Raw genomic sequence first — 23,285 nt, 5'->3', positions numbered from 1 at the left:
CATGATTTTTTAACACATGGAACATAGTAATGATCTGTGGCAACAGCTTCATGGTTAAAAACAATCATCCATTTTAAACCTCAAGGTAAACAAATTCCTCAATTACTCTAGATACACATACTGCTGCCCATAAAATTAAACTCCTATAAGCTGGCTTACGGTCCAATCAAAGCACAAGAAATAAGGTGAGCTGGATGCCACCCCCTGAATCACTGATGAGGCTTTAACTCCGCTGAGCCCTGGGACAACCTATCTTCCAGCTGCGTTAAAGAAGATGAGGCACCAGTCATACAGCCATGAGCGCTGCGGGACCCAGAACGGGACTTGGGCCTGAATCAAGATGTGATCTATTGCTAATTTCTTTAACTTGGCTGAAAATAAGAAACATTTGGAGGTCTTGTTAAAAGACAGATTCCCCGGCCCCAATCCAAATCTACTGAATCAAAATTTTTAGAGAAAAACCCTGATACTCTGTATATTTAACAATCTCCAACCCAAGGTCAACTCAGGCATACTTTTTTGCCTCCTACATTTTGGGTGCATTTTCATAAATGTTTATACTATAAATTTTATACTTTTACTCTTATTAATCCTTCTATTAAAAATTAGTAAATTAGCTTAAATTCATTTTTCTAGGATAAAAATTATAAATTAAAGTTTTGTTTTTTGTATGCATACTTGAGTCAAGTACATCATATTTTGGAGACCACTTCTATGGGGAAATAGAGATGAAATAAAGATTTCATTTTGGTCTACTTAAAAAGACACAGGATAAAAGAAAACAAATAAGTTTGTAAGTATCTTTTGGCTCCTTCCTCCTTAAACAGTATGGTGGCTTTTTTGGATAATACTTAATTTAATAACCTCCAAAGTGGAAAAGGAAGCACTCAAAGCACTACAGAATTTACAATTTATCTTTTCTAGAATATAATTCATACTGTATTTTTTAGAATGTTTAATTAAAATCGTGGACCTGTATATTAACCTAACCCTTTATTTACCCACTGCACTGAGCTAAATATAATTCCCTAAGAAACTTCCATTCAATCTTGTGTCTTTGCCAAAGGTAGAGAGAAAGCATAACTCCCCAACTCTTCCTTCAGAATCCATTTAGTACCAGAAGATTTTTCTTCCCCGAACATGCTGCCACTCTAGAGTTGGCCACTACAACATGTCTGTGAAGCTGCAGGTCAGTGTTCTGACCATTGTACACACTTGATCTGAATTCTTTCGCTCATCATAGGATAAAAAGTTCTTAATGCCTCAACTTCATCTGTATGGACTTACCTACCTACTCACTCATCTATTACCGCACATCATGATTCCTTTCCTCTAGCCTGGTCTCTTCCATGTCTTCCAAACTTACTTTGTACTTTCTTGCCTATGCCTTGTCTTCTATAAGTCTTTCTCCTCCAACTTCCTATAAACCTAACTAAATCCTTTCCTAACTATCTTTCCACAGAGAAGCCTTCACTAGGTACCTCAACCCATAATTCTTTCTCCTTCAGTACTGAAAATCTGTACCACTCCATTCTTCCGGTACTTATCACATAGAAGAAAAGGCCTTGCATTATTAAGCGTTGACATCTTACTTCCTACGTAGTTAAAAGCTTTTTCAATCAGAGTCAGAAAAGGAAAAGTATACCAGAGAAGACATATTCTCAATAATAAATAACTTTTTAAATCAAAATAGAGCTCTACAGAAATCTGTGTAAGTAGAAGCACTATTCAATATCTGTCTTATTTTGAATGAAATGTAGATTCCAGAATAAAATTATAAAATACCACATGTCAAATTCATAAGCTATTGCAGCAAATCAAAGCAAAATTATAAAAGGCATTTGATTTAGTTAATTTTATAAAAACAAAGCCTTTAAAATACAATAAAATCTTCACGATACTTTGAAATGAGAATGATCCTGATATCTTTTATTATTAAACTTTCATTATCTTACAGCAAAGCACTTCAAAAGTGGTAAAATTTGAAGATGTTATGCAGTTTTTTACAAAAAGACAGTTCTCCAAAATTTGCTCTTCCTTTCTGTGGTTAAGTTCCTAAGGAGTATTTACCTGATGTTTTTGAAAAGTTAAACATTCTGAGTTTGCCCATATAAAGAGAGTATCGTAACAATGAAAAAGTCACTGCTTTTCAAAAGAAAGTTCTTAAGGAGAAAATCGTTTAAAGTGGATGTTTGGACATATTTGCATCTTTACATGATTGTTGTTGCCAAAAATTGATGTCACCTACAGTGCTTGTATATGCTATAGAAAAACTTAAACTAGAATTTTCTGCTTAAAAAAAAATCCATCTGGAACATTTTAATGAGTTTTCAATTTATTTAGTAAAAAATGTTTAGTATTCAAGAAAACAATGATTGATTTCAGAAACCATAGGAATTTAGTGGTCAAACTGCAACAGAACTGTAAATTTGGTGGAAGGCATTTAAAACTGAGTATCAAAATTAAGAAAATAAAAATTTTCTATTTGGATCTACCAAAGGTATCTTTTTCACCTATGACAAAACCAAGTATCAAAGTAAACAACTTAAAAATCAGACTTACTGTATGACTAACTGTTAAAACTTTTCAAAAATAAAGCACATTGTCATATTAGTGTCATTAAAGTCTTATAGTGTTAAAATACTTTACTTTCACCCTTTTAAAATATATTTTTATGTTTTATATTATATATAGTATTAGTACATGTACATAAATAACAAATATACCTATATTGTGGATATGCGCTCAAACTTAAAAAAAAATCTGGATGGGTATGATATCATGGGCATGGGGATTCCTAGTTTTAGGTATTGTTTGTTTTTATATTTATGTTTGGAATCAAATATAAAACTCATCTTCTTCTACTGATCCTAATGTTATGTCAGTTTTCTTTAACATCTGATCTGCTGCTTCCTTGCCATTTCTACAACTTAACACTCAGTCTAGGCCTTCATCTATCACTCAGATAAGCACACTAAAGTTCTCCCCCCACCCCCTGCAATAAGGCAGTCTTGAAAAGGTTTTAAAATGTTAAGGTCATACAGCATTTAAGATAGTAGTATAAATAAAAACACTTCTTTTAACCTGTTCTTTTGACATATACACTACTGCAAACACATGGTTGTATCATTTCATATAACAGATGAAGGAATGCTGGAAAGAACGCTGGGTTGAGAGTAAAGATTTAGGCCCTTGTTCTGCTTCTATAAACCTCAACTCCACTGAAGCTTAATTTTTTGATCTATAAAATAAGGGATTATTGATTAAACAATTTTTAAGGTGATTCCCATTTTCAAAATTATAAAAATATATTAATGCCTATAAATTACATGTATATGATTTTTAAAAAATAACTAGAATCATGTACTTAGTGAACTATTTAAGATACCTCTTTCAGGGCTTTTGAAAAAATGAACACTTAAATATGAGTAATTATTCCCTGTTTAAAAAGCCTGATTACATTTTCATATATTTAAGAAAATTTTAGGTAACAATGTAAATGTTACTTAAGTTAGCAGTTTTTTTCTGAAGGGGAAGCCAATCATAAAAACAGTGAAATCATCAACTGAGAGCACAATCAGATTTCAAAATGAATTGGTGGCTGCCATGCTAGTGAAAGCACACCCTACCATCAGTATTTTAAAATTAGTAATGAAATAATATAGCCAACAGAGAAGCACTTTTGTTATAGTTCTAACCTGTAAGACAGACTTTGAAGCAGAATTAAGGTGTATGAAAGATGTATTTGAACACGGGTTCCTATGCAGAGAAATAAATACAAAATCTGATTCAGCAGCGAGAGAACAGGTCACACTATGGGCTATGCTGCAAACGGAGCAAGTGATGTGACTTCCAGTAACTACTGCTGAATAGATGACTGACTGAGTCTCTCTGGTCCTTTGTTTCATCATTTATTAAAAAATTAGGTTGGACTTAATGCTCCCTACAGTTCTATATAACAAAATTTTCAATGTGCTAATATTTTACCTGGAGAAATATAAACTACTTCAAGCACTAATATGCTGATACCTCTAATTATTATGTATTAGGACACTCTACAGAATCACCTTTCAGTGAATAATGAATGCCTCAGTGATCCTGATGTGCTTTCAGAACTAGCTGCAAAGTAAATCCTGTCATTGATTTTAAAGGCGTTTAACATATGTCTGCTCCTGACAACACAAGATTGCTCAGAATAGAAGATCTTCACTTATGGTTAGGTACTATGGTGTGAGTAACTATCAATGTACAACTCTTTGAGATGACTGCCCCTCCATGTGTCTGGGTATACTAGCTTTTCCTGAGAGATGCAATTTATTGAGTTGACATCCTTATCTTTTGGAAGTTTGCTCTTGGTCCCTTGAGCTTAACTATCTCAAGTTTATTTATTATATATCTTATGCTTGAAATAACTCTGGGTCTTTTATCTCTTCAAAGTGATTATAGAACTTCAACAAATGAACTGAAGTAAAGTGTTTCTTACTCAAACAGATTATTTAAAAAAGTATACAGAGAAAGTAAAAATATTTCTGAGGTAGTGATATACAAGAGTTATTAATCTGGACTAACAATTTCAAAAAGATAAATGCCAGTGGAAATATATCAAAGCTTTATCCATTTCAACACCAGATTTATCTAAGGAATATGACCTTTACAAAATGATTTCAAAATCTGAAACTTAATTTTAACATGAATTCCTTTTACTCCCAGGGCTAAATATGTGGCACACTTGTCAAATGTTTCTTTCATAGATAGTAAAATCTTTTCCTTTACACTTTTCACACAATTAAGCATATTTCAGTTTCTCTTTTTTCTACACAATGTCAAAGTAGAATCCACAAGTAAACACTGATGGCTTCATCCTATGAATACATTTATTCATGTCTCCCTCATCTTACTGTACACAGTGGTAACCAATGGACCATGAGGTAAACCATTTTAGACATTCTGCCTCACTGTTTCTTATTTTTTATAGTTATCAAGGATGATACATCTCTAAATGGGATTTAAAAAAAAAAGACACAGCTAGACATCAGGTAGAAATGCCTATGACTACTGCTCACAAAATGTCTTGCTCTTAAGCTGATAGGGTTGTACTCTATAAAAGCCTTTTAACCAGCACTACAAAGGTGGTTTTGATCAAGTGGATTTGATTACCAAGATTAGGACTTTGCCAAATAACAAGTAGTCTAGAGAGGGCATATGATCCATTTTTAAGAAGGTTTTAGTGGAATGTTAATAGTTCTAAATTTATTTATATTAGCTAAAAGAATAAAATATGGGAAATGTGCTAGTTTTATGATGACAATGAATATAAACTCTAACTTATTAGGGGAGATCAACATTTGCCCCAGTGAAACAGGGTGGGCATAACTAAACTCTCTTGTGGCTGCTTCTTTTACTTTTAATTATGTTTTGCTCTTCTTTATAAAAGTAATATATGTTCTTGTTTAAAAACAAAACAAACGAGGAAGATAAAAATATAGACCCATGAATCTAAACATCATCGGGCATCAGTATCTAAATATTCCAAAGATATTTAAAACTCTATGTCTAGAGTAGAATTTATCTTCTTTCTATATTCTTCCCTTACCTCTGTAATCAACACCCACTTAGTGAATGGCATTGCTCTAGGTGGGTACTTCAGCTTTGGTACCCTCAAATGTACTTGATTCCTCCCTATCTTCTTTATCTCGATCCAATCAATACCATAATCTGAGAATTTAGTTCCTGACTATTTGTGCTTTTATTTAAAACTTGTATTTTCTTTCTCCAGAATCATTTCTTATATTACCAAAATTTTCATAATTACCATATTAACAATAGTGTACTAATTTTTACTTGTTTCTATAGGTCAGTCCTATTTCTTTTATTCTGTAACAACTCTATTAGTAAATTCTTTGTTTTGATCATTTCTACATCCGCTGGCATACTTCTTTATTTGTTTTCCTGATAAAAGTTACGTAGCTGGTTTGCTTTCCAAATATTTAGACTATTTATTTCTGTTGCCCTCTCTCATAAACTATAGGGCTTGGCAGCTGTATTATTAAATAATATTTTTTCCCTTGAAAAACTCCAGACATAATTTATTATGGTGTTTGTACAGTGGAGAAGTTCACTGCAGGCCTGATTTTATTTTTTCCTTTATGGGAATACTGTTTGTTCTACATGATTCTGACATCTATCGGAACTCTTCTTTATCCTGACAATTGAAGACCATAATGAGATATGGCTGCATGTAACTATGAATTGAAAATTAATTTTTAGAAATTGTTTCCTTCACTGACTTGGTTTTTCCTGGCGCTAACCTGCTGTTAATCACCTTCACTACACTTTTAATAGTTTCATTTCCATATAATATTTTACTTCCATATATTCTTCGAGGTTGTCCCTTCTTTACAATTACACTTCCAGTTTCACAGAAGATACCCAAGACTCAACCATAGCAAGACATAACTGATCCTTTGTTTCTTAAAAACTGCCTTATCTTACCATGTAACTGGTGGTAACTAGTATTATTCTCTTTATTCATCTTTACCTAGAGTATTCAGAACAGAGAACTGTTTTACTAATGGGTAAATAGGTATCTGTCAAATCCTTCAAGCCCAAACAGAGAAGGTAAAATTTTGTCAGTTTAATTTGTCACATTAATGGCCTATGAGGTAGTAAGTTATGAGGAAGCAACCTCGTAGGAGATAATCACAGCTCTTTATACAAAACTTTCTTACCTCTGGGTATCAGGGCAGGCTGCAGTTAGTTTGGATCACATCATCATTCCCTGAATGGAAGGAATGCTCTCATGCAGAGCCATACATCCCATTTTTAATGTAAGTGTAACAGTCACATCACCATTCCTGTTCTGTCACTTCTGCTGCACACATAGTGCATTTTCAAGAAGCACCAACAAGGGTGAGATTGGCCACACCAGGTGCCCCACTATCTGCTATTTCCTCCAGCCCCTGTTGTTATAAGCTGGTGGAGGGCGGGGAGTACTTCTGGATAGCAATGGCAGGTCTCTCTTTCTCTCTCTCTCATTTCCCTATTTAATCACATTCAGTTGATCAATTATTGTTTGGCCCATCCCTCCATCTGTAAGCACTTGATAAAAGTCTTCATTCTAGTTTCCAACATTCATAAGAAATTTTTTCCAAATGTTATATTATTTTTGTCATTTCACTGGGACTCTAAAATATCTAATCAAATTAATGGATTCTGGAGATTAAAAATAATGAAGTAGGCACATCATATAAGAAATGTATCATCTTCTTGTATTGAGGTAAAGAAAAATTATTGAAAGCCAAGTGCCAGGAAGAAAGCTTTTAGAAGCCAGCACATATCTTCCTCAGCTTACAATGGGGTCGAATCCCAGTTAACCATTGTAAGTTGAAAATATCATTAAGTTGAAATGCATTTAATACATCTAACCTCCCAATCATCACAGCCTAGCCTACCTTAAATATGCTCAGAACACTTACATTAGCCTACAGCTGGACAAAATTATCTACCACAAAGCCTATTTTACAATAAAATGTTAAATATCTCATGTAACTTATTAAATATTATACTGAAAGTGAGAAACAGAATGGTTGCCTGGGTTCAAAATGGTTTTAAATGTATCAGTCGTTTCCTCTGGTGATGGCATGGCTGACTGAGAGCTGCCGCTGCCCAGTATCACGAGATAGTGTCATACAGCACGTTACTAGCCTGGGAAAAGATGAAAATTCAAAGTTCGACGTACAGTTTCCACTGAATGGTATGCTTTCACACCATCAAAATGTTGAAAAACCGTAAGCTGAACCATCACATGTCACGGACCATCTGCAGATGGAACACCTGGCTCTAAGAGTAAAGTTTCCTCTTGGAATAAAGCAGAGGAAAAATTACAGTCAGTAGATAAGGAGAATTAATAACTTCGACTGGAACAGCTCAAGTTTTAGGACATCCAAAATTCATGGAAGAACAGAATAAGCTTAGAGCTAGGTTTTGGTCTCGCTGTGAAAAATAGAAATCCAGATAGTATGACTTCAGAGTCCATACACTTCACCAGACAGGCTATAGGCCTGCCTTAGGCCTTAAGCCTGATCATTTTGCTAAGAACCATGCCAAGCTGATGACCCTAAACAGCAAGTACAAGTACTGTCCCCATTTTACAAAAAAGGAAACTGACACAGAAATTACATAACTTGCTCAAGATGACAGAGTGGTAGAGCTAGGATACTCACAGCTGGAAAATGGAAGGGGAGAGAGCAGGGGAATAGAAGGAACGATTAACTTAAATCCAGCAAAGAATGTTAGTCCCTTGCTGATTCAAAGTGTAGTGCAGGGACCAGCACCATCAGCATCACCTCAGAGCTTGTCAGAAATGCAGACTCTCGGGCCCCACCTCCGAGCTACTGAATCATAACCTGGATTTTAACAAGATCCCCAGGTGATCTTCATGTACTTTAAAGTTATGAGCAGCACTGTGTTTGTCCTACTTCAGGTAGAGGAGAAAGAACATGGTCTTAAGATGGTATGAATCTAAATGAAAGATGGACAGAAATGAACCACTTGGGAAATAAGAGTTTGCACTAACAGAAAAAAATTCTTAAAATTCAAAAGGTGAGACTGGGATTGTCATTGGATTATCAGAGGTCAGTCAAAAGCCTGGAGAATTCACAAAGCTTAGCAAATATGAGGTTCTGGAAGGGTATATATGATGGACTATATGCTGGCCCTTCCTGGGTCCCATAGGGCACAGGTCTGGGAAGCACCAGCAGCAGCAGCTCAGTGAGAAAATGGAAGACAATTTGGTGAAATCTCTCCAAGGAGGCAGAGTTAGAGGCTCAAGAGAATTTACAATAGGAAGAAGCCACTGCAGCAAAAAAGTAGCAGAAATGGCAGAGATTAAGCACAAACAACAGAAGGGATGAGCTTTAGAATTTGAGGAGATAGAAAACAGTGCAAAACCATGAACATTTTTATGAACCACAGATCCTTTCAGGAATTATTTTGATAACTGAATGGAAACCATGTTCACAAGAAAAAAAAAGGATACATCCCTTCACAGATTAGATATAATTTCACAATGTTATGATATCAAATGGTATAAAGAAGGTGTAGGATAATTAAACAATACCCCCAAAGCAGGAGTCAAAAGCTGACTACTTAAAAAGAAATTATAAAGTCAGCTTAAGCTTTTAAAAGCCCAGTACCAATGGCTTTTAATTATTTTATAAATTATTTTAGGAAATGCTGCATCACCAACACTTTCGATGCCACGGAAGACAAAATGGTATAGAGAAACAGACACTGATGACTGAAGTGGAAAAGCGATTCCGGAGTCAGATTCTGAATGTGAAGTTTTAGATATACCTTAGCCAATTGAGTTTGCTTATAGTTTTCCTACTTTATGTATGTACCAGAGAGATCAATCATAAAAATCTGTTTTAAATCGGTCTAAAAGCTCTCTTTCAATAAACATGAAATAAAATTCTAGGTGAGAGAAAGCACTGCACAATTTTTCTGTTACTCTAACGATTTGCTTCCTAAAGGTAGAATGCAATACCCTTGGGTTAACATAATAAGCCTTGCTTGTTAGCACCATAGAAATAAATGCAAGATATGGTGTCTGAACAACTTCGCCCCTAGGGGGAGCTCAAAGTACATCTTCCTTTATTCCACCCCAGACACGTGCAAAGAGATACTGCCAAGGACACAATAGTGAGCCACAGTTCTAGGTATTGCTTCTCAACTAAATGGTAAAAACATCAAATGTTCTTCTAACTACAGGTGAGGTCTTAGATCTTTCAGATCCCTTCTGGATTTACTCTTCACTCATAGAGCACGTGCAAAAAAAACTTGCCTCCTTTCTTGGGAAGGTTATTAAGAAAGTAGATGAGATAATCAGGAAACAGCCAAGGGAAAAAGTGATATGGAACAGACAGCCTGCCTCTAGTCTAGGCAAAAAGAGTCCTTTTTCTAGAGCTGAGTTCTACATGGGGCTTTGGAACGAAGGCCTGTAGCAATAAAAAGCAATTATACGTCCGGGACGTGCTTGGGAATCTACAAGGGAGGTGGCAGCAAGCTCTAGTCTAGTAAATGTGGGATTAGAATCCTATCTATGATCTGTTTAGAAATACAGCCAACAGTTAATTTTAAGAACTTTCTTTTTCTTACAAGATAATAGTATCTTAAGCATTGCCACCTTAGTAAATATAAAAACTTATAATCAATACACTATTTTTAAGGGAAGAATAAAAATAAAGGCTGGTTTTAAATGTAGACAAAATGATCAATAGTTAACTGTTTTACCTGGAATGATCCAAGAATATCCTTTAAGGGCTCTTCATAAAACTCATCTCTTCCAAAGAACAGCAGCAACTCAAAGAAACTCCTAGAAAGAATAAATGAATGGTAACTTTCATTGCTTCTCTGATTTTTGCTCCAATTAAAAAGATTCTCAAGCGATAACAGCTATACATTATCAGGTATTTAGCTTTAAAATAGTTGGTTTTGAAAAATTACACTGACCTTTTAGGATTCATGTTATGTTTTCAGTAAAATTATTAAAAAAAAATTTACTGAAGTCCTACACCTATAGAATGAACAATTACATTACTTATGCCTATCAATGTTCACAGTAGGGAAAATAATGCAGTGGTATACCAGGTGGCAAAATGTGGCTACCCATGTCAAAATGATTCAAAATGGGTACACAGTCCAGCTTCACCCCAGTACAATGGACCCAGAAAAAAATTCAAAATCTAATTTTTTCAGAGAAATATAAGGGATGGGTAAAATTTACACAAAAATATAAGAAAGTTATAGAATCACAATGAAACTCTCAGCCAACATTTACATTATAGCAATATCACCAATTCTGTATCTAATAAATGACACAGGGGTCCCTCAGCCCCTAGGCTTACCTTGATTATCACACTCATGATAAACCGCTCAAACTCTGTGGTTCCTCCTTTTTAAATAAATTATTTGGTAAATACTGTTACTAGTAGTTTATGTGCCTTTAATAATTCATGAGTTCACACAGGAAGAAATATGACTTATTTCCTAATCATGAGCATGAAAAACTATTAAAATTATTTAATGTTACTTAGTAATCCTAAAGTAGCACAATGACAAATCCCTGAAAATCTTTAAATTTTATTGCTCTAGAAAATATTCAACTAGGAATACCTGATATTGTCTTTTTAAACACTTTTGGCCCCCTTTTTCTGAAGCATAATTGACATACAACAATATATTAGCTTCAGATGTACAACATAATGATTCAACATTTTTATATATTGTGAAATGACCACAAATCTAGTTAACATCCATCACCAAACATAGTTGCAGTTTTCTTCTTGTGATGAGAACTTTTAAGATTTACTCTCTTAGCAACTTTCAAATATGCAATACAGTATTATTAACTATAGTAGCCATGCTGTGCTTTACATCCTCATGATTTATTTTATAACTGGAAGTTTGTACTTGTTGACTCACTTTGCCCATTTTGCCTAACCCCAATCCCCTACCTCTGGCAACCACCAATCTGTTCTCTGTATCTATGACCTTGGTATTTTGGGGGGCTTTTTGCTTTTTGTTTTTTTTAAGATTCCACATATAGGTAAGATCATTCACTATTTGTCTTTTTCTGACTTATTTCACTGAGTATAATGCCCCTAAGTTTAATCCATGTTGTCACAAATGGCAATACTGCATTCTTTTTATGGCTGAATAATATTCCACTGTACACCACATCTTCCTTATCCATCAATCCACTGATGGACACTTAACATTGTTTCTATATCATAGCTGTTGTAAATAATGCTGCAATAAACACAGGATGCCTAAATCTTTTCAAGATAGTGTTTTCGTTTTCTTTGGGTAAACATTCAAGTGGAATTGCTGGATCATATGGCAGTTCCACTTTTAATTTTTTGAGGAACCTCCATACCGTCTGCACCAATTTACATTCCTACCAATAGTGTACAAGTGTACAAGGGTTTCCTTTTCTCCACATCCTTGTCAACATGTGTCATTTCCTGTCTTCATTCTTTGCCTTTAATCAAAACAAATCACTAATAAAAACAAAATTTTAAATGCAAATATAACTATGAGAATACAGTTTAAAAAATTATATAAAAGACCTAAGTATTACCCAATTATTACAAAGACCCTTCTAAATATAGCATAGTAGTCATACTCCATAAACTGATATAATTTTGACTACTGAAAATTTTTAAATGTCAACAAAAAACACATAAAAGTAGTCAAAAGCAAAATGGTACACTGAGAATCTTTGTTGATTTCCTTAATTAAAAAGCTGATACAAGTAACTTTTTAAAAAAAAAGTTAACAAACTGGTAGAAAACTTGGAGGCGATAAGACTACTTCACAGAAAAGAAATACCAAGTGGATTTTTTCAAATATGAGAAGACTGTCTACTATAGTTAAATAAGTAAAATTATAATGACATATCACCTCTCCTATCATATTTAGAAAAATAAGAATGTTGATGTATTCCATGATGGCTCTGATATAGAGAAACAGGCTTTGTGATCTTGTTGAAGGGATGATATGTGGTACTACCTCTTTTAAAGGCAATACAGTAAATACAGTAAGGCAAAACTCTTAAGTGCACACATACCATTTGACTTACCATTTCTACTTATAAGTATTTAATCCTCCAAATAATACATGTTCAAAGACATGTGTATATATATATGCATCCACAGGTGGCTTGTAATAGTAAAAGAATGGAAACATACTAAATGTCTACTACAGGGGACTGGGTAAATTAATTATAATATACTCATACAATGACATTTGATACAAATATTAATATTAGTGAGAATATAATTACATCTATATGAGTAGATAAGGGAAAAAATTCCAAGATACTAAGCAAAGATGCAGAAATCTATTCATTACATTATCATTGGTAAGTAGAGGGTGCATGTACACCAGTGCATACCACCAGACGGCTAGAGGGATAAATAACAAACTGGTAAAAGCAGTTGCCTCTAGATAGAAGAAACAGAAATTAGAGGTCAGGGGTGAAAAGGAAAATTATTTTTCATTATCAACCATTATGCATTTATTTTACCATCAGTAAGTACATATAAAATAGCCCCACCAATGTACCTCTGGAATCTTTATCCCTACTAACAAAGCATTAATTCACATCTATCTTATTTCTTAACTTCTAATAGAACCTATCTCTAGTTGTGCTATTTCACACTTTCCTAAAATCCATGTTCAACCCAGCTGCCATTGTGATCTTTCTAAAACACAGAATGATCTACTTATAGACTTTACCAATTGCTGTTTAGATTGTACCATCTAAAGCAAAGAACTTCAGCTGACACATTTATTTTATATGGATAAAATATTAGTTTAAGATAATTTAGTCAGTTTCCAATATTTAAAAACTGTGATATTTCAGATTAAATATAGATTTCTCTGAACTCTTAAAAAACAGAAACCCCTGTAACACAGGGCTTGCATCTCTCCATGGCAAAGTAAGCTGAGCAGCTACTGCCCTTGGTCAAGGCATGGACCTCTTTTCCAATTTGCCAGTCTCCATCCACCCCTCATTTCTCCAGCACACTGCCTACCTGACTTATTTATTATTTATATTCCCTTCCTATTCTATTTAGGTATTTGAGATCACTGTAGAGTAGGAAATTCAAATTCCTTATCATAACATACGAACCTTTAAATGTCTGATCCCAAACTACTCTTACACACAGCTTTTACCACAAATTCCATGCTCTCCAACTGCAGCAAACTTCTCTATATTCCCTAAAACTCCTATACTTAAAGGTCTTTGGATCCGTTGCTTCCTAAAGACCTATTTATAAGATTTCACCTTGGAACTTAGCCTAAAAACTCCCTTCCTTCTCTCCAGACAAACATAGAGGTGATTCTTCTGTACTATCATAGCACTGTACTTTGCATATCTATTGTAACATGTTGAAACATGGAGGTGTTAAAGTTGCACTAGGTAGAGCAGAGTAGAAACTGCATCATTATGTTGAGTAGACAGTATTGTCTAGTAGGACATTTAATTCTATTAAAGGAGGGAGAGATACAAAGTTTCTTAGTAGAAATAAAACATGTTATGGCAGTAAATTCAGAGATGAGCGTGCAGATTAATATGACCTTGTAGATAATAAAACAAAATATGCAGAAATATGTCTACATTACGTGAACATGAAAGGGAAGCCAATGTTTCATGAGATCTGTGTGTGCCCCACTATCAGCTACCTCAATAACAAGGCCCAACTTCATGATAATGATATTAAAATGAGAAAAACTACATGTAAAATAAGTAAAGACTAAATAATGATAAAACAACTTGGTCTAATGATAAAACAACATGGTGGAGCTAGCTCTGCCTTGGGGTAAGATTCAGGGACATCAACAAGTATTACGCAGTAGTGAAATCATTAGGGGAAAAAACCCTAGATTATATGTAGAAATAGAAACTTCATGTTTCAAATCTGTTGAATTTCCTATTGCCTACTATAAAGGATCCACCAAATGCTTAGAGATCAAACTGTCTAGCCCTCAAGGAAGCAAATTCTACAAGGTGCAGGGTAAATGAGTCCAAAATGGAACAAAGTAGGACCCCAAAATACACCTAGCAATCTAGAGCAGAGATGGCAAACTACTGCCCATGGGCCACATCTGGCCCAAGAAGGCTGAAGGCCTGTTTCAGTATAATGCATGAGATAAGAATATTCAGATTGTTAAAATAAAAAAAATAATATTTCATAATAGGTAAAAATTACATGAAATTTAAATATCACTGTCAACAAATAAGTCATTACTGCAACACAACCAAACCCATCTATTTACACATTGACAATGGCTGCTTTCACACTACAAAGACAGAACTGAGTGATGGCAACAGACACTTTAAGGGTTAAGCCTAAAAATATCTGCTATGTGGCCCTTCATTCACCCATGATCTAGAGTCGCACTGGGTTTGAATCTCAGCTCCACCACTTCCTTGATGTGTAACCCTGGGCAAGTCACTGAATATCCCTGTGCCTCAGTTTATTTATAAAACAGGAACAGTAATAGTAGCTACCACTTATAAAACACTTAAAACACTCCCTGGTAGTGCTATAGGTGCTTGCTAGTAATGATAGGGAACTACTGTTTTTATTAACATTGCCATGAAAGTTTCCTTCAACAGTCTAAAATGAAACATGAGATCTTCAGTTTTGATCTTTTCAGTTGTGTATATGTCAATTTTGTTGAAACATATGACACCAATTTTTCTCACTTAAATTATGAAGATTTTAAAGATACCTGATTACATTCATCAAAATGTTTCTTTCCAAAAAGTTATATATGTATAATGTTATACTGTTTTTTAATGTTGAATATGTTTAATACAATGTTTAATATGATTCTATAATAAAATATATTTGGTATAATGTTTAATATGTAACAGTCTGTACATTAACCAATTTATAATTAACATGAATCCAAATTGTGAGTTACCTACAGTTCATTCACCTAAATTGAAATAATTATTCAAAACAGAATTACTTAAACAAAATGATTTATATAAAAACATAAATTATTTATAGTGGGATGAATATATTATAGATAGTATGCCTTTTGAATTTAAAAAAAAATTATAGCTTTTACAGTCATTTTTATTTGACTTACTAGAGTCCCATTAGAGTCCCTATTTATGAAACAAACTATATTCTGTCATTGGGTTGCTTGGAATTCAGACCATATTTTCACATTTATTACAAACAGTAATAAGGTAGCAGACTTCCTAAAATATATAGACACACATAGATTGTTTTGGTAATTATGACCAGAATTACTTTTCTTTTTTGGGCCTCTATAGCAGGTAAGTAATTTTCACCCTAAAATACAAGAATATGGATTTCTGCATTTATCTCCCATAGGAAAATTCCACTAAATTATGCTGCTTAACTATCCAAATAAGAAAACCACTTACCAATTTAAGTCAAAGAAAATTAGGCTTATTCTACATGAATTAAATAAAAACAGAATAAAATATTACTGCTCACATGTAAAATACTCAATTTTTAAAAATTTCTTCTATACTTATTAACTCTAAATTTTTGATATCATATAGATATTTCAACTCAGAGCTACTTAACCTTAACAATGAGCATTTACTTCAACATACTCAAAGCACTCCAATGCATTTATCTTCAAGATGCTTTCTTCAGCAGTGTCTTTACTGAGGAAAGAAAAGGTTCACAGTTTTTTTTTTCAAATATATATTGATAAAGATAAAGAAATTGTACATTATTGTTTCTAAAGTATGACAGACTAGGTACCCTGAATGAGTCACCCTCAAAACAAGTAAAATGCTGGATAAAATAGCTGGCTTTTGCCTTGACTAGAACTTTTACAAACAGTTACACCAATATGCTCCTCCCACCCACTGCACCATATTTCTAGATTGTAAGGAAAACTGCTTGGCTACAATTGGAACTAGACAGGAAAAGAGAAAAAAAAAATAAATCTCCTGTTAAAATCCTCTCATGTTGTCACCTGAATTCATCTTACTAACATGGTCCAAAAACTCTCAAGCCAAGAATTTAGCTAAGATTGGTTCTGGGCTAGTAATGGCTCCAGGTCCTTGGCAGAAACAAATGTAAATCCTTTCTAAATACCCACCTCAAATCCAGTCTTCAATTTTTTTTTGGTGGGGGGAGGATTAGGTTTATTTATTTGTTTAATGGAGGTACTGAGGATTGAACCCAGGACTTCATGCATGCTAGGCATGCACTCTACCACTGAACTATACCCTCCCCACCAGGCTTCAATTTTTACAAATGAATTTATTTCAAGAAAATACACATTAACAATGTAAATAATAATTATAATAATAAAAACCACAGATATAAGGAAATACAACAGGAGCAAGGAGAAACAGAAAGTCCACAAAGGCTTTATATATTTAAACCAGACCCAGAATATAAAATGAGTATAACACAGTTTAAGAAATTTTAAAAAAAAGTACTAAAAATATAAAGAATGAAATAATCAAGAGCAGTCAAAAAACTCCTAGAAATGAAAAGTCAATGAAATTAAAAGTCAGTGGATCAAAGATTAAACACAGCTGAAGAAAAAATTAATAAACTGAAAGCTCTGGAAAAAAAAATGACCAAAATGTAATACAAAGAGACAAAGAAATGGAAAATACAAGCAACAGTTAAAGACATGGATGATGGAACATACAAGTCTAACATATCTAATCATACTTCTACAAAAAAAAAAAAATAAAGAAAAAGAGAGAATGGGAGAATGAGGCAAAGACAAAAACTGGGTAAGGATTTTTCATAACTGATGAAATATACCAATTCTCAGATCCAGGAAGCCCAGGAAATCTCAATAATGATTAATAAAACTAAATCTACACATAACTAATCACGGTAAACTATAAAATACCAAATACAAAGAACAATATGTGAAAAACAGAAAAATACAGACTGTTTACAAAGACATGGGAAATCAGCAAGAAAAGTCTAAGATGCAAATTAGTAAACATATCGGCTAAAAAAATTGACAGCATGAAGCAAAAGCAATAGTAATTTCATCTGGGCTTTTAAAAAAATATAGCAAAAACATATGGCATCAATAGCATTTAAGTTGGAAAGAGCAGTTTCAGCCTTAGTGTTCCAGTATTCTTGAACCAGAGAAAGATAAAAAGCATATAAAATAAATACTTCAGTAAGGTAAGCACTAAATTCTCCTTACCTGATTTATAAATTTACATACCTTTAAGTTTTTCTGAAAGTAGACAATTGATTACAAAGTAGACAATTGATTACAAAACTATGAAATAGCATGAGCAATGAGAAGGAACTAGTCAATATTAAAACATTTTGGAAAGACTTTATAATTGAGCTGGCATTATATTGGTACATGAACAAATAGCCTAATGAAATCAAATGGAAAATCCAAAAATAGGGCAACTGCATGTGAAAAGTGAGTATATGACAAAAGGGGCATCAAGTCTGTAGGAAAACGTTGACTTCATATCAGATAGCCCAATATTAAAAGACAAAAATGATTCACTCCAACTTCCAAACATAAGAAAAAAATTCAAAATGGATCATAAACCTAAATATAAAAAAATTAAACAATATAAATATCAGACAAAATCCCATATAACCTGGTTATAGAGAAATGTTTCTTAACTAGGTTTCAAAAGTAGGAAGCAATAGAAGAATACTGATAAATTTTAATTATATTTTAAAAAGTCTAAAAATATAAATGCCATAGGAAAGCAAAACAGAGATGAAAAAAATACACATTTGTAACTTACATCACAGGAAGGGGTTAATATCTCTAATACATAAAGAGCTATGAAAATTGAGAAGAAAAAGTCCAACTAACTTATAGAAAATGAGCTTCAGATATAAACAAGTAGCTCATGGAAAATGAAACACAAATGGTCTTTAAAGATATGCTAAAAGATGTTCAACTTCACTCACAGTAAGAAAAATATAAATTAAAACTACATTGACATGCCATTTCTCTTTTGTTAGCTTAGCAAAAAATCAAAAGTTTGACAACACAAAACTGTGGTGAGGTTGGAGGTAAACAAAGCCTCATTTTGTGGGTGAGAATGCAAAATGGTACAAGCAGTATAGAGGGAACTTTGAGACTACTTAGCAAAATTACATATCTAGTCTCCTTTTGGCACAGATTCTAGGAGCCTATCCCAAAAATCTACTGGGAAACATACAAAAATATGTATGCAAACAAATCATAATCATAGCACTATTTGTAACAGGAAAATAAGGGAAGCAATCCAAATACTTATCATTAGAAAGTATGTTGAATGAAGTATGGTACATCTACACAAGACTAAGTTTTAAAAAGAAATTTACACTGTGTCTTGATCTCCAAGATACAATATTAAGTGAAAAATGCAGAGTGTAAAAAAGTGTGTATCTGTTATTCAAAAAAAAAAAAGCATGGGGTATGGATATATATCTCTTAGATCATGCTTTTCTAGCCAACCAATTTCTGTCTTTTTTAATAGATTTAGGCAATTTATATGTGATTTTTAATATGCTTCGATTAAAACCTACTATCTTTATAATTGTTTTCTATTTGTTCTATCTGTTCATTGTTCCATTTGACCCTTCTTCCACCTTCTTTTAGACTGAGTAATTTTATGATTCCATTTTATCTCCACTTTGGCTTAATATATCCACCTCTGTATTCAGTGGTTTTAGTGACTACCCTAGGATTTTACATATATATATATATATATATATATATATATATAAAACATATATATATCTTTAATAAATCCCAGCCTACCTTCAAAATTGTGCTGTTTTAGTAAGGCATAATATACTAATCCTTGTGTTATTTTTGTCATTCACTTTACTTTTAAATGCTATAGACCAACAATACTTCACTTCAATTTTTGCTTTAATCTCAGCATTTAGGAAATATGACCCATGCACTGGCTGCCAGTTTTTGTAAAAGTTTTATTGGAACACAGCCACATGCATTCATTCATCTTGTCTATGGCTGCTACAATAGCAGAGCTGAGTAGTTACAACAGGCACTCCATGGTCTGCAAGTATAAAATAGCTGGCCTTTAAAAAATACATACTGAAGTACTACATAATCCATGGTTGGTGGAATCGAAAGACACAGAATCGCAGAAATGGAAGACTGGTTGTAAGTTCTACATGAATTTTTGACTGTGTGGGAGGTTGACTCCTCTAGCCCCTGTATTCTTCAAGGGTCAACTGTATCTTTATTCTCTGGTGGCCTTCACTATTTTCTATGATCTTTTTAGTTTGAATGTGATGCATCTAGGGGATCTAGGTGGTGGTTTGAGAGAAAGAGATGGATCTTGAAATTATCTTACTGGTTGTTCTTCGAGTTTCTCAGATCTGTGGTTTGGCATCCTTCATTATATTTGGAAAATTCATGGCTACTGTTTGGTATTTCTCCTGTCTCATTTTTCGTCCTTCTGGGATTCTAGCGGACACATGTTGCAACTTCATATTTTCCCAAAGCTCTTAGATGTGCTATTCCAACAGTTTTCTTCTTTCTCCTCTTTGTCATTTAGTTTGGGTAATTTCTTTTGACCTATACTCAAGTTCATTCATTCTTTCCTCAGTTGTGTTGTATTGATCTATCAGTGAGCCCATCAGAGGCATTCTTCATCTGTTACTATATTTTTTATTTCCCGCATTTCTATTTGGAATTTTTCTTGGTGTCCCAGCTCTCTGCTGAAATTCTCATGTGCTGAACCATGTTCTCCACTTTTCCCACTAGACCTTTATATCTGAGTTTGATTCTACAAATTGCTTTTTCTCTTGATAGTGCATTTTTTCCCTTGCTCTTTATATGCCTATAATTTTTGGCTGAAAGCTGAACTTCATGATGTATGAAACTGTAAACTGGTGTTAATGATATTTGTGCCTGGAAACAGATATGCCTTTTCTTCTGCCAGCCTTTATGGTGGAGCATTAAGTAAATCTAATCATGAGTTAATTAGGTTTGTGTTATTTACTTCATTTGGGTTGTTGCTGTCATGACCTTCAGTGTACCACTAGCTTCAAATTCCTTCACTATTGTGTGTAGGGTGAAGCCTGGGTAGCCAGATAGTATTTTAGGCTTTCTGGATCACATTAAGGTCTCTGTCACATTTTTTTAAACACCACTATTAAAAAATATGAAGACCAGTCTTGGCTTGGGAGCCATTAAAAACAAAAACAAAAACAGCCATGAACAGTATTTGACTCCATGGGCCATAGTCTGCCTATTCCTGAAGTAAAGAATCATCACGTTAGGCAGAGAAATGGAAGACATGAAAGACCCAATTAAAACTTAAAATATACAAAATCTGAGATGAAAAATACATTGTATGGGATTAATGTCAGATTATCTGCAGAAGATAATATCAGTGAAAACAAGATACAGCATTACTAAAACAAAACACACACACACAAGAGAAAATCACTGAAAAAAATTGAACAGAATAGTCAGTAAGGTGTGGGTCAACTGTGGATTCCCTTTAAGTGGAATCCGTTAATAAAACATAATGGTGGTTTCTAAAACAATTTTTGAAGGCATTTCCCAAATCTGGTGAAAAGTACAAATTCAAAATTCCAAGAAGCTTAAGACTAATAGATGTGAGATAAACTACACAAGGAAAATTACTATCAGATTTCTTAAAACCAGCAATAAACTTCAGAAGACACCAAATAGAAAATGAAAAAAGCCAGAGTGGGAAAAATTATTTATGAATCACATATCTGATAAAGAATGTATAACCAGAATATATATAGAACTCTTACAACTCAGTAAGAAGGCAAACAATCCAATTGAAAAATGGGCAATAGATTTGAATAGACATTTTACCAAACATATGCAACAGCAAATAAGTATATGAAAAGATGTTTGCCACCAAAAGTACTGAGGAAATGCAAATTAAAACCAAAATGAGATACTACTATTATTTAATTACTAGAACAGCTATTATGAAAAAGACAACAACAAGTGTTAGTGAAGATGTAGAAAACTGAAACCCTTATAGATTCCTGGTTAGAATTTTAAATGGTATACTCTGGAAAGAGTCTGGCAGTTCTAAGTTAAACAGATGTTAAACATAAACTTATAGCATCTAGCAATTCCATTCCTAGGTATCTATTCAAGAGAAAAAAAAACATTTGTCCAGTTGTACACAAATGTTCGTATCAAAACAACTGCAAAAAATCCAAGTATCCATCAAATACTGAATACATAAACAAAATGTACTGTATCCGTCCAATGGAATACTATCCAGCACAAATATAAATGAGCTATTGGTAAGTACTAAAACATAAATGAATCTCAGAAACATTATTCTAAGTGAAAGTACTCATATGTAGAAACCTACATATCATGTCATATTATTTACACAAAATGTCTATAAATAGCAGCTCTATTTAAAGATAGAAAACAGATCAGTAGTGGCCTTGGCCTGGGGAGAAACTGAGAATTGACTGCAAGTGAGCATGAGAGAAATTTTGAGGGTGAAAAAAATGTTTTAAAACTGGATTATGGTGATGGCTGCACAACTTTATAAATTTACTAAAAATTAATTACACTTATACTGAATGAACTTAATGACATGGAAAGTATGCCTCAGTAAAACTATTAAAAAGATAACTAACAAAAACTTGAAGATAACTAAATAATTTTCTTATCTTACAAAATATAAAGATACAGACTCACAGATATAAAGAACAAACTTATGGTTTCCAGGGGATAAATGGGGTGGGAAGAGAGAAATTGGGAGTTCGAAGTTTGAACCTCTTGGGGAATGATGAAAATGTTAGCTATCTTGATTGTGGTGGTGGTTTCACAGGTGTACACATTTATCAAAATTCATCAAATTGCATATCTGAAATATGTGTAGTTTACTGTATAGGAATTATATCACAATAAAGCTGTACAAAAAGGTAACTAGCAATGGTAAGGAGTGAGGAGGTACAGATGAAAGAAGACTGATGATATATTGATAATCATTGAAGCTGGTGACAGCTAAGGGCAGTTCATTATCCAATTCCTTCTACTTTTGGTTAGGTTTGAAAATTGTCATCATTAAAATTTTTTTTAAAACACTGTATTGACAAAGATGTAGGGAAACAGGTCCCTTCTTATATGGCTGGCAATATTATAAATTGGCTCAAGTTCTGCAGAGAAAATTTGGCACTATCAAAATGACAAACTTCAGACTCTTTAATCTAGCAATTCTACTCCTAGGATATCTGTCCAATATACAAATATCCTTGTACAGGTGTACCCCAGATATTGCAAATTCAGGGCCAGAACACCGGAATAAAACAAATACTGCAAAAAATCAAGTCACATGATTTTTTGGTTTCCCAGTGCATGTAAAAGTTATGTTTACCCTATACTGTAATCTATTAAGTGTGCAATAATATTGTGTATAAAAAAGTATATACCTTAATTTAAAAATGCTTTATTGCTATAAAGTGCTAACCATCATCTGAACCTTCAGTGAGTCATAACAGTAACATCAAAGATCACTGATCAGAGATCATGACAACAAACATAATAATAATGAAAAATTTTGAAACATTGTGAGAATTGCCACAATGTGACAGAGATTGAAATGAGTAAATTCTGTTGCAGGGTGTCTATTAGATACAGTGAGACAAAAATTTTTAACAGAAAAAAACAAAAACAAAGAAACAAAACACAAGCCAGAAGAGTAGATGGACACCTTTTAAAGTACTGAGGATAAA

General features: G+C 33.4%; 1 protein-coding gene and 1 long non-coding RNA gene across 6 annotated transcripts in view; one reads left to right on the top strand and one right to left on the bottom strand.

The window, feature by feature from the left end:
* LOC123611699 (uncharacterized) overlaps positions 1 to 10,285 on the top strand; it is a 36,453-nt gene extending 26,168 nt beyond the window's left edge. The window contains exon 4 of one of the 2 annotated variants that reach the window (XR_006718791.2): positions 9,229 to 10,285. This is a non-coding gene — a long non-coding RNA (uncharacterized LOC123611699). Of the gene's footprint in view, positions 1 to 111; positions 5,513 to 9,228 lie in introns of those variants that run through there. The other variant, XR_006718794.2, reaches the window with a different exon arrangement.
* The window catches only part of ZNF654 (zinc finger protein 654), an 86,394-nt gene that overhangs the window by 21,390 nt on the left and 41,719 nt on the right, over positions 1 to 23,285 (bottom strand). For all 4 annotated transcript variants that reach the window (XM_045503808.2, XM_010966447.3, XM_045503809.2 and 1 more), the window contains one exon: positions 10,294 to 10,375. In XM_045503808.2, the coding sequence (XP_045359764.1) occupies positions 10,294 to 10,375 (82 nt within the window). Of the gene's footprint in view, positions 1 to 10,293; positions 10,376 to 23,285 lie in introns of those variants that run through there.

Source organism: Camelus bactrianus, chromosome 1, assembly GCF_048773025.1.
Source record: "Camelus bactrianus isolate YW-2024 breed Bactrian camel chromosome 1, ASM4877302v1, whole genome shotgun sequence".
Taxonomy (NCBI): domain Eukaryota; kingdom Metazoa; phylum Chordata; class Mammalia; order Artiodactyla; family Camelidae; genus Camelus; species Camelus bactrianus.
The sequence above is the reverse complement of the archived record's forward strand: the minus strand, read 5'-3'. Positions and strand labels throughout refer to the sequence as shown.